Genomic DNA, 13,189 nt, shown 5'->3' on the forward strand with positions numbered 1-13,189 from the left:
CAGTTCAATCTGAAGGGTATATTCAGTTTGCAAAGGACAGAAGGGGCTGACATAAGAGTGGGAGGAATATTATTAATATATATTAAGATGGATATGTAATGTGTGCTTTTTTGTTCATGAGTTTATAAGTGCTTACAAGTCAAATCCGGAAAGAAATGTGAATTACACTGATTAAAATGGCTCATTCATGAATCATGATACAATGTTTTTCCTGAGACAGTGTGCTTTTTTCGCATCATCTCATTTTTGCCAATTTCCTTAATTATAAATCACATTTATTTGTATATTACAATAAGTTAATCAGCAACCCTAATAATGACGAGCTCTATATAAAATGCTTTTTGTTGAAATGGTCTGTATAAACCTTTTATTGTCAGTACAACAAATTGCGAATGCTCAACCAAAGGATTTGTTCGCAAACAACATCTAGTTACCTTTCTCCTTTGTCTTTCTGGTGGCTTTGAGAAAATTTTGACAGACTTCTTTTATTGCATTTTATTTCACCAAAGGGGTCGAGTAGCTTTTGTGTATGTGTGTGGATCCATGTTTCGATGTGCAAGCTCACCATTTTTTGGACTTAAGTCTGGGTGGAGGGTTGCGTGGAATCAGAAACAGAGCTCTCATGGGATGCATGTCACAGAGAGCTACACACAAACATTGGTTCAAGGAAGGAAAGAGGACAAAAATATCAGTCAAAGATAAATCCAGAGTGGGAAAGTACAATTTACAAGAAGTAATAATGCAGGAAGTGTCTTACGAGGGGCTCCTTCTGCCATCTCTAAAGCAGTGATGCCTAAAGACCAAAGATCACTCTGACAAGAAAGAAATGGGAGAAAAAAACGTTTGAGAGGTACACGCACTAAACGTCAGGATGAACTGAATACATTGGACGACTCTGTGAAAACACTCGTAAACAGTGGCAGCTTGTCAAAAGATGAACTAATGTGTGACATGCGCAGTTGGTCCTTTTGTAATATACACATATCAGGTACCATAGGATACTGACATTTGGATTTGAACTCCAGACCTCAGAATTCTAATGCAGATGTGCTAACCACTTGCTTAACATTGCCACATACGCACATGTAGTATATACAAATAGAGGTGATTAGAAATGTAAGAATTCTGTATTTTGTTGGTTTTTTGGGACAGATATACTGTATACTGCCCTGTGTCACGTATTTAGAAATATGTTTTTATACCCTGTAATCATATGTGGCTTCTGGATTTTCATCACAAGCAATGACCTCTGGAGCCATCCAATATGGAGTTCCGATGAAGGTGTTTCTTCGACCAATCGTCTTGTCCAACTGTGCGGAAACCCCAAAATCCACTAAAACACACGTAACATAACACCATAAAATGCTATGCGATCACTGCACGGTGTATTGTTGTGCCTGCAGCGATCCACATGTACTGAACATGCCACTGCCATACCAAGTTTTACTTCGGCATTCTCTGTAAGCAAAACATTCTGTCCCTTAATGTCCCTGTGAATCACATGATGGGAATGGAGATGGGAAAGACCCTGGAGGACAAACATGCACAAAAAACACACATGCACACAGTCAGATGACAAACAAGGTCATAAACACTCAATGAATAGGGTAATAGTATTTCAAGCTTGTTGAGATGCTTTTCCCCTTCAGGAAAAAATACCAGTGACTATTAGTTTAAGTGGTAGAGCTGAGTAGAACAGGATACCAATGAGTAGGACAATGTTCAAGTGTGTGCATGTGAGTGTGAATGTGTGTGTGCGTGTGTGTGTACTCTCACTTCTTCAAACTGAGTTAAATAAACAGAGGAAGCAAGTCCGAATTCTGACAATGACTTCACCATGCAATCCTGAGTCTCTGGTGAGCTTGTGCGTGTTATGATGTTGAAACAATAAGAAGACAGCATTGCAGAAAAAAAAATACTGGCAACATGCCCACTTTGTCCATCATGCCAAAGAGTGCGCAGAACCCTTCTAGTTTATTGAGAAGGTGGTTCTCAGGACCTCGTGCTACCTCATGATGAAAACCATAACACAGAATATAGTATCAATAAACCCCTTACAGCAGGAATGTCACATTCCTTTTTGTTGCAGGCAACATTGTAATTCTGTTTTTCATTGGAGGGCCATTATGAATTTCGAACCATTTGATGACTTCATATTTATCACATCTACACAACAAATACAGAAACATAACTAGTCAACACTTCATTCACTCTTTCGCGTTAATGATATTGGTCTCATGAAGCAGTCATAAAGTACCATGTCTTAAACAGTAGTAGAACAAAGGATCTCAAAGGATGTGGATGCTCATAACTTATTTTTGTAGCTTTGGTATATTTGTGTGACCTTACCCTGAGAACCTCTCGGCAGATGTAGGCAATCCAGTCCTCTTTTAGACAGCTACCCTTTGTTTTTTTTACCAAGTCCGTCACCGAGCCAGCTCCACAGTACTCCATCACCAACTGGATTGACAGATGTCATCAGAGGTTAGGGGGTTACATTCACGTGGAAAACTGATGCTTTTATTAAAAAAAAGCTCTCCATTATACAGTAAAGGAACAAACCCATAGCTGATGGTCCTGTCCAGCAGGTCCCTTCTTAACAAAAGCTCCATAATACGTTGCAATATTTCTGTGGTGGGAATAACTCTTTAACATATTGATCTCCAATTTTATTTCCTCTTCTTCCTCCTGGAGAAAAAAAGAGACAAATTAGGACCTTAGCATTGTCTTTACAAATGTTAACATACAGAATTATATTATACTAGTGTGTACCGTACTTTTTGAGTAATGACAAGTGATTTTTATGCCTTTTTTTCTGTGCAAAAAAAAATGTTAACCCATCAAAATATATAATTGCAATTTTCTGATCTATTTACGTGGCTTATATTACTTTCCTTTGGCCCCTCAAATGACTGTTTGCCTAAATGTGAACAGTGCATCACCATGCAGTGCCAAGGTATTTTCACAAATAACTTGATAACAATGGCAAAGAGGAGTTAACAGGACAATCAACAATGCAGTAAAATGACTGACTGGCGACACGGCATTCTTTGAATGACGTCACTCGAGACAAAAGCATCTTCATTGTTAAGATCATTGCTCGAGGTCTGAAACTTGGTGGTTGGGTTAAAAAACATACACGCACACGCACACGCACACGCACACACACACACACACACACACACACACACACACACACACACACACACACACACACACCACGCACGCACACACACACACACACACACACACCAAAGTATGCTTTAAATTGTTTGAGCAGTCAGTATTACTCAAAAGATGGTTAGCCAAGTTGACTTCACACTCCACCTTTAAAAAGCTCATTTTACTGTAAAAACTCATGATTCTCTGGGAAAAAAGCTCATAATATTGAAAAGAACTCCAGATTTTTTTTTTGTAGATAACAGCAGTGACACAGGAAAAGCATTGGCCAGTCATTTTATTGTCATTTGTTTCTATTGGCTGTGATTGAACCACAATGACCTCAGGGCTGCCCTTCAAGAAGAGTGGGATGCCATGCTACAGCAGACAATAAGTCGACTTGTGAACAGCACGAGACGTCGTTGTCAGGCTGTAATTTATGATCAAGGGCACATGACGAGTTACTGAGACGTTAACCTTTTTCATTGGGGGATACCCACCATTGTTGTTAAGAGTTTCAATGAATTGCTTCAGACGAAGAAATCACCATCTGAAATCATCTACTGTACTTAAATGCCGACTTATGATATGATATCACTGTAGTGTAAACTTTTTTTACATTTTCTATAAATTTCGCCTAAGGCTAAACATTTGAGAGCAATATATGTGCGTGCGTGTTTGTGTGCATGCGTGTGTATGCGTGTGTGTGCGTGTGCATGTGTGTGTGTGTGAATAAAAGGAATAAAGATGAAATGGGACTTTACCTCTGTGACTTCCATGACCTTGATGGCTGCCATTTGACCTGTTTTAACATGGCGACCCTGTCACGAAACATGAAGAATAATATCAGTGGAAGGATAGTTAAGTCATGATCAATTGCAATAATATGTCAATAATAGGTGTCTGTAGTCTGTTGTTACTTTATCAAGATACTCCCCATGCCGAAGCCGCTTTGGGGATATGGGATTGACGGGAAATGAAAGCCAAAAAAATTTAACTCCCACACAAATACTGGTGTGAAAGATTTTAGGTGTTTATTTATGTTCTTTCATTCGCTTACCACAACAGCTCAAGTCTCTGGAAACGTTCTTCCTGTTGACACATGTTTATTGTTTTGCGATACACTGAGATAAGTTCGGAACTTTAAAGGACAACCGACGCCTCCGGACAAGTGGTGTCCATAATTTGTAAAAATCACTTCAAATGACTTCTACTGAGCGGATTTTACAAAGATTCCACCGCATATAGCTATATTTTATGTTTTAAGACTCGCGCTGAATACTCGCGCTGAATATTCAGGAAGTCTTATTTTTGACGATTCCTGACGTCACGTCACGGAAGGAATGCCCGTGACCGAGAAAGGACACACAATGCATTTTGCGGTACTTTGTTTACTCTGAAAACTTCGTGTTGCACCGTGTTGAGGGCGACCAAAGTTTTGAGGGAGAGCCATAAAGGCAAAATTTTTCACAATTTTAATATTTTCAATATCCTGTTTATTAGGTTGCTTCAAAAGAAGGCAGAATTAATCAAGAATTAAATGCAATGTTGTTACACCATGTATATTAACGATGTATATTAATAAAACTACGTGAGGTACTGTCAACCCCACTCACAATTTTTCATTCTCCCCCTGACAGCATTCCTATAATTGCATAAAATTTTGGCATTTGAGCACAACTGTGACAAATAAGGAAATGGCCTTTCTGCATTTCCTGTCACGATGGTGTCTGTTAACTGTGCTACCATCACAAGTTATAAATGTGAAATGTTCGACTGAACATTTCATATTTACCGCATACATAAGTGACAGAGACCCATACATATACACATGCGCACAAACACACACGCACGTACGCACACGCACAATTAATAAGCGCAAGTATTTCATGACACTGTCCGATACATCACACATATACTTAAGCTTCACATTTGTCGAATAGTTGAGTGAATCAAACAGAATCACATTTAAATACAGTAAAGTCTCGTTATATCGATATCGGTTATATCGATAGTACCGCTTATTACGATACTATTTTCATTTCCCTTGCGCATTTCTAGTCTTTTTATGTATAATTAGTACAGTTTAGTACGATACCCGGTTATTGTCTGCTGAAGCGCGATGATTTTGAAAATTATTAACATTCCATACTGTGTATTAAAGGACAGCCGATGTCACTTTTTATTCAAATGCAAATAAAAATGACTTCACGCCAAGACGTCTTGCATTGCTTGTGAATCCAAACAATGGCTTCAGATTCGGATAATATGCTTTCTTGTTACACATCCAGTTATGAATATGTTTCAAATACACTGTAGTTCCGAAGATTAAAGCATACATGTTTACAATCATTAAAGAATTATATGTGCCATTTTGAGGCAACATTGGGGGAACATCTCTCACCCAAAAAAAGGGAGCTAATGGCCAGCTCCATTTCTTATATGGCGCTTGGCTGCCCTCTTTTGGCGGCTTTTGTTTAATGCAGTTCGGCGCAGGATCGGATATATCGATAGTCCCGGTTATATCGATATTTTTTCGGACTCCCTTGAATATCGATATAACGAGACTTTACTGTATGGTGAAATACAAATGCTATTCATTACACAGATACACGCGCACACACACGCACACATACACACGCACAGTGTCAGAGTACTCTATAAATATTGTGTCAGTGAAAAGGTCAAAATAATATATTTATGCATATTTTAATTAGATGCAATAGAGACATTTATAACACAGACAGCACATAGCCAAAAAGACAGACACCTTTGACCCCTGTTACTTTCTCTGTGTGAAACTACATCAGCCACAATTTCTCTGCCTGGGTTTCTGTCTCGTAAATAACAATCTGTAGGTCATATTCGTGAGGCAGGAAATCCAAAGTGCTGTTCTATTCTCATGTAGCTCCATATTCATACTTGTAACAACAACAATTTCGATTGAAAGCAAACATGGAGAATGATTGGAGACATCCTGTCGACAACACGCGCAATAGTCAGCAGTGACGTGTTTGGAGCTCAACTTATTCTTGCACCACTTGGTTAGTGTTGATGTTTCATTGAAGTTCACTCACAAAACAAAACAAAAAAAATGCATATATTGTATCGGTGTATTAATCAATGTTCTGTTTCTGCTTGAAAAAAAAAAACAAACATTCAATCTCATTTCATATACGTTTAGAATACAAAAACAGGATGTTATTTCAGATTGATGACGCAGAAAATACACAACTTTTATTCAGTTACTGGTTTGGTCATGATAGAAACAAAATCCACACTCTGGATTTTGAATAGTACATTCCAAATTCCAATAAAAATGAGTTATATTTCGCGGAATGTGACAAGTACACCTGGAGTGTCTTATAATTTTTTATCCTTTGTGTATTTTGATGGATTAATCATAGGGCACGGTAGGAAGGAAATGATTTACACTGTTCAAGAAAAGATAAAATAAATCTGGGATTAAATGTATCCTTTTACAAAGATATTGGGAACGTTGCTGAGTGCCTAGGAATATGAGAGGTCGGTATAAACTTTAAACAGGTCACATTGTGACACCCATGTCAGCAACACACTTGGGTGATTCGCTGCTTTTCTCTTCTCTAGTTTTCATCGCTCTCCGAGCTCTTCCTTCCTCCCTTGAGCTCCGACTTTCTTCCTCTCACCTCTCTCTTCCTTCCTTTATCCTGCTTTGCTTGCTCCCATGGCTCCACTTAAGTCACTTTTTTTTCTTTCTTTTGTGCTCCCTACAAACATATACAGAACTCAAGTTGGAAAATATTGACCCAAGTCCCTTTTTATGGTTCAACCCCAAAACGAGAGGAAGTTGAGCTTTTGAAACCCAAGTGATTTAAGGAAGTTGATTCACATTTTAGGATTGCATGAAGGTACAGCTTGGTTTTTAAAGTCATTTATGTGTCACAACGCATCAGCCGTGGGAGCAACATGATGAGGAAGACCTATAACGAATAACCCTTGACAGAAAATGACATGCTAAACACAAGTGTTCTGATTTTGCAGTGCATTTCATGCTTTGTTTGGGGTGTGATTGATATATTATTGATCCCAGAGGGCACTTTAGTTAATCTATTTTGATGTTTAACTCAAACCAACAAAGAGGTTCAGAGTTGGTGTCTGGGCCATAAGTTTTACTCAGAAACACACAGAGTGTTTTTCTCTCACAGCACAGACAAGTGACTTGCGCGGAAGGGAAGTTCCTTTTACAAACAAGAAAACGCCCTGCAAGTGTATGTGCATTTGCAAGCATGCGATGAAAGAAAATGATGACTCGACAAGGAGTGAAAAGTAAAGTCACAAACAACCTACCTAAAAGTGATACTGTATTTGATTGGCTACTATTCATCCTATGTTTTCCGTCTTTCTCCTTTTTTTCTTCAAAATAGCATGCATATATGGTACAGAGACTATTCTTAATTAACCAAAGTCAAAACAAGCAGTCTGTTGCTACTGGACTGAAATAGAACTCCGGTTACACTATTTTTGTTAAGTGTCATTTTTTCTCAAAAGACTATCTTACTTTTATGAAAGGGCTCTTTATTCCATGTGTCCAAAACTTGTACCACACAATTAGTACTGTTTAACACAAGGCAGGGGTTGTCCAAGTCCATCTCTTGTGTGCATGTGTTGTGGCAAAAAATGAGAGAAAAAAAAGAATAAATAGGTCACAGAGGAACAAAGTCAGAGGAGGAAGTAAGAAATGTGCTTGGGTGCCTTATAAGACGCTGTATAAAACAATATTATTAACAACAATAATAATAATAATAATAATAATAATACTTGTCATGACCTAGTTGCCGACCAACGGGTGGCGCTGTCGGCCCCGCCTGCACCTGCACAGGTGCTGGTCGTTCCAATCAGTGGCAGTCAAAAGGACTCCCAGCACGACCATTCGGCGTCGGGTCATTGTATGCATTGTGCATTGTGTTTGTTTCCTCTTGGCAAACTTTTACTCTTGGTTTTTCTTTTGATACTTTGTATTTTTTTGTTCAAATGATTTTAACGTTTTAGATTTTGTTCCTGTTGACTATTTTAATACAATTTCTGAAATACAACCTGCTGCTCCCTCCTGCCTGCTTTTTGGGATCCACAACTGCCATCACCACCTTGCAAATTGTGACAATAATAATAATAATAATAATAATAATAATAATAATAATAATATCGATGAGAAGGTTTCTTCAGCCGTCATCTGTACAAAAGTGAAGGTTTCGGACGTTTCACCTCCTATCCAAGAGGCTTCGTCAGCGAACTAAAGTCTGACTGGTCGTATCGGCCCCATTTATATATCCCTAATGTCCAGACATGGTGGCGCCGGACACCGCTATGATAGGTCCCTACTCTCAGGTTGGGGGGGGGGCAGAGGACCCCTCCCTGTGGCCCCACTGATTCAATCAGTGGGGGCCACAGGGAGGGGTTCAATCAGTGGGGGCCACAGGGAGGGGTTCAATCAGTGGGGGCCACAGGGATGGGTTCAATCAGTGGGGGCCACAGGGAGGGGTCCTCTGCCCCCCCCCCCCAACCTGAGAGTAGGGACCTATCATAGCGGTGTCCGGCGCCACCATGTCTGGACATTAGGGATATATAAATGGGGCCGATACGACCAGTCAGACTTTAGTTCGCTGACGAAGCCTCTTGGATAGGAGGTGAAACGTCCGAAACCTTCACTTTTGTACAGATGACGGCTGAAGAAACCTTCTCATCGATGGACCACTCCTGTACGACTGAGAGCTTACACAAATAATAATAAAATAATAATAATAATAATACATGTAAGGTTGAACTGATGGGTCTGGAATCCCTTTCTCCTTCCAGAAATGAGCTATTAAGCTTTCTATGTATAATTGAAATTGTGGCACACATTGAAACTGTAAATAAATTTGAATAATGTGGACATTTCATATATGCATTGCAGTTCTGTAGGTATTGCAAATGAACTTTGCAATACCTCCATGGTATTGAGTAAATTCCAGTATAATGGTATCTCGACCACTCAATTTGGTAGGAAGCTTACCATCTTGAAGTGTCTGTCTACACTTGAACAACCTCAGATTTAGCTCCATCGTAATAACTTGCCTGATGTCAGATACAAACACTAAATAAATTAACTCCATTTTCCAAATACAGTAAAGTCTCGTTATATCGATATCGGTTATATCGATAGTACCGCTTATTACGATACTATTTTCATTTCCCTTGCACATTTCTAGTCTTTTTATGTATAATTAGTACCGTTTAGTACGACACCCGGTTATTACGATAATCCGGTTATTACGGTGCTCCTTTTCATCCCCCGCCGGTCATTTTTGTTGTTTATATCGATATATCGGTCACGCCATTGGTCGACTTGGTCACCTGTCTTGGTTACGTGAGGAGCTCTCCCGAGCAGACGCCATTTTCAGACGGCAGCTCGTGTGTATCAGACGGCTCCTCGTGTGTCTTCAACAATGGCGAAACGAAAGAATTGTGATCTCGGAACGAAGCACAGGGCAATCATGGCAGTTGAGGAGAATCCAACTCGGAGCAAATCCTCTATTGCCAAGGAATTTGACGTGCCACAAAATACTTTATCGACATGGTTGAAGAGTAAGGATAAAATAAAGACGGCATACGAAGCGCTGAACTTCTGACCTGGCTCAAAGAGGATGAGAAAGGCGGCACACCCTGATGTTGAGGACGCGGTGCATACCTGGATGAGGCAAGCGAGGAACCAGAACGTCCCGGTATCAGGAGCGATGCTGAAGACCAAGGCTGAAGCGCTTGCAAAACAATTGGGCCATGACGACTTTAAATGCTCCAAAGGCTGGTTAAATCGCTACAAGGAACGAAAGGTACAGCAAGTCCTGAAGAATGAATGAATGACTCTTTATCTTTGTGTTGTCGTACATGTTTGTTTTTCCCAAGACGGCGGCCCGTGAACATGTGGCTCCCCTCTCCTGGCAAATTTGCGTTTTCATGTTTCATGTTTACTGTACTGTATTACTGTATGTTTGTTAAAGTCATTATAAGTGCCTTGCATGCTGGGTCCGAGAGGACATTACATAATGTCATCTGTGCTGTATGTAATGCATATTAGCATACAGTACTGTATTTGACAATAAAGATGACTTTGTTTTTTTGACTTTGGAAGGATCTGAAGCTACGCAAGATCACTGGAGAGGCCAAGAAAGTGGATCAAAACCAAGTTGACGACTGGCACAATGGCAGACTGCAAGAGCTGCTGAGGGATTACCACCCGGACAACATATACAACGCTGACGAAACTGGTTTGTTTTACAAGCTGCAGCCAGAGAAATCCTATGTCTACAAGGATGAGGATTGCCGCGGGGTAAACGTTCAAAAGAAAGACTTACAATCATGCCGTGCGCTAACATGACGGGTACCGATAAGTTACAACTTATTGTTATCGGGAAATAAAAAAAAACAAGGTGCTTCAGTGGCGTGAAGAGTTTGCCGGTCACCTACAAAGCAAACAAAAACGCTTGGATGACATCAGACATTTTTAGTGAATGGTTGCAAAGCTGGGATAAAAAGCTCAGGCGTGAGAACAGAAAAATATGCTTGGTCATCGACAACTGTCCAGCGCATCCCAATCCAGACAGCTATGACCTTCGATGCATCAGGGTGGTGTTTTTGCCACCGAACACCACAAGCCATACGCAGCCCATGGACCAGGGTATTATCCAAAATCTAAAAGTCCACTACAGAATAATTTTTTTACAGGAGATCATGAAAGCGATGGAAAAGGGGAAAGAGATGCACTGGACTGTTTTGGATGCCATCAGAGCAATTTCCAAAGCGTGGAGCACGGTGTCCGAAAACACCATCAAGAACTGCTTCCGTCACTGCAAATTTGAAAATCCAGGGTGCAGTGAGGAAACATCTGCAGCTAACGAAGAGGATGACGACAACATTCCTCTTGCAGTGTTGGCTGAAAAGCTAAAAGTCGCCGACATTGCATCGTATGTCGCAGTCGACAAAGACATTGCGACATTCCCAAGCTCATCAGATGCGGATATCGCAGCGGAGGTCAAAGCCAAGTATGCCACAGGAGATTCCCGTGATGATGATGATGCTGATGACGTTGAAGAAGAACCGACTGAATGCACACCTTTTGCAACTTCGACAAAAGCGTTGCAAGGGGTTGCGGACACGCGATCTTTCTTTGAATCCGTAGAAAATGCATCAGTTTTTTTAGAAACGTTAAACAAGATGGAAGTGTTCATATTAAAATATAAAAATGGGAAGCAGAAGAAGATTGATGACTTTTTTAAATAGCTTACATACATACTAATTGCAGTGTTATGTACATGTACTGTTACATGAATGCAAGCGTTTTTTGCAACAATGTTTGTTGTTTTGTCTGCTGAAGCGTCATGATTTTGAAAATGACTGTACATTCCATACTGTGCATTAAAGGGCAACCAACATCACTTTTTGTGTTTCTTGACTGACATCAGAAAAAGGTTTTATAGCATCTACAATACCCAAAACACGCAGTGTAATAAAACACCAAATCCAAACAATGGCTCTGTCACGGTTTGCGAGGTGGTGATGGCGGGTGCGGATCCCAAAAAGCAGGCAGGAGGGAGCAGGAGGTTGTTTGACAAATTGTATTAAAATAGAGTCAGCAGGAACAAAATGTAAAACATCAAAATCATCTGAACGGAAAAAATACAAAGTAGCAAAAGAAGACCAAAAGTAAAAGTCCGCCAAGGTTAAACAAACACGTACACGATGCATGCTGCAACCAAGCAGCAAACAAACAATGAATCGGCACCGGATGATCGTGCCAGGTGTCCTTTTAAGTGTTATTGATTATAACGACCAGCACCTGCGAGGCTGCCGGCAGGGCTGACGTCGCTACCCGCTGGTCGCCAATTTGATCGGGACGACCAGCACCTGTGCAGGTGTAGGCGGGGCCGACAGCGCCCCCCGTTGGTCGCCAACCAGATCATGACAGTACCCCCCCTTCAAGGGGCTGCTTCCAGAAGTCCCAACAGTCTCCCAAAAGGTCCACTCGCCAGGGAACGGTCGGTGGAGAGGGCAACCGCTGCCTCTCCAGCATACGACGGGCGGCGGCCTGATGGGAACGGGACTCGGCCTGGGGTGGACGAAGACGCGGCACGGATCGTCGTGGGCGTGAGTGCGATCCCTCTCGCACGTTCACGCGACGGCGCATGGCTCTGAGTGGACGTCGAACTGCCAGGCGCAGAATGGCACCCCGTGCGGCCGTATGGGACCAGGTCTCGGTCGGACGCCGACGTGGGCGTGAACTGCCCGGCTCCGGGGGAACGAGACCAGTCCAGAGCCGCTCCGGGATCCAGCGGTGAGTGGGGTCTCGGACTGACGTTGACGCGGACGTTGCACGGCTCGTCGTGGATGAGACTCAATTCGTCATGCACGACGACAGCGTGGCTGGACGTGGGCGTGCAATGCCAGTCACCCAGTGTCACCCTGGACGGCCACCTGGAAGGAGGTCTCGGCCGGACGTTTACGTGGACGTTGCGGCTCGTCGAGTGACGCAATTCAAACTCGACGAGGCTTGCGCTAACGTGGACGTAGCATTGCCAGGCACAGGGTGGAAATGAGACGGGTCCGATGTACCTGCGGGATCCGATGGTAGGCCGATTCATTCTGTCAAGGTTTTGCGAGGTGGTGATGGCGGGTTCGGATCCCAAAAAGCAGGCAGGAGGGAGCAGGAGGTTGTTTGACAAATTGTATTAAAATAGAGTCAGCAGGAACAAAATGTAAAACATCAAAATCATCTGAACGGAAAAAATACAAAGTAGCAAGACAGCGCCCCCCGTTGGTCACCAACCAGATCATGACAGGCTTCAGATTCGGAGAATATGCTTTCTTGTTAAAACATCCATTCATGGATATGATTCAAATACAGAAGAGAAAGAGTAAAGCATACATGTTTGCAATCGATTAAAGATTTACTGTATACTGTATCATATGGAGCCTGGGGGCCCTCTACTGGCGGCTTCAGGATACAACACGGTTC

The 13,189-nt window shown here is 41.7% G+C and overlaps 1 protein-coding gene across 7 annotated transcripts in view; it reads right to left on the minus strand.

Annotated features, from left to right (window-relative positions):
• Positions 1-13,189, minus strand: part of LOC148901615 (mitogen-activated protein kinase kinase kinase kinase 4-like) — a 48,235-nt gene that overhangs the window by 27,660 nt on the left and 7,386 nt on the right. For 4 of the 7 annotated variants that reach the window (XM_088989495.1, XM_088989499.1, XM_088989498.1 and 1 more), the window contains exons 3-10: positions 9,869-9,994; positions 3,924-3,980; positions 2,563-2,688; positions 2,350-2,460; positions 1,438-1,528; positions 1,203-1,333; positions 758-812; positions 566-644 (exon numbers count right to left, since the gene is read on the minus strand). In XM_088989495.1, the coding sequence (XP_088845621.1) occupies positions 566-644; positions 758-812; positions 1,203-1,333; positions 1,438-1,528; positions 2,350-2,460; positions 2,563-2,688; positions 3,924-3,980; positions 9,869-9,994 (776 nt within the window). Of the gene's footprint in view, positions 1-565; positions 645-757; positions 813-1,202; positions 1,334-1,437; positions 1,529-2,349; positions 2,461-2,562; positions 2,689-3,923; positions 3,981-9,868; positions 9,995-13,189 lie in introns of those variants that run through there. The other 3 variants (XM_088989497.1, XM_088989496.1, XM_088989500.1) reach the window with 2 other exon arrangements.

Source organism: Hippocampus bargibanti, linkage group LG02, assembly GCF_051943395.1.
Source record: "Hippocampus bargibanti isolate YZ-2025 linkage group LG02, ASM5194339v1, whole genome shotgun sequence".
Classification (NCBI taxonomy): domain Eukaryota; kingdom Metazoa; phylum Chordata; class Actinopteri; order Syngnathiformes; family Syngnathidae; genus Hippocampus; species Hippocampus bargibanti.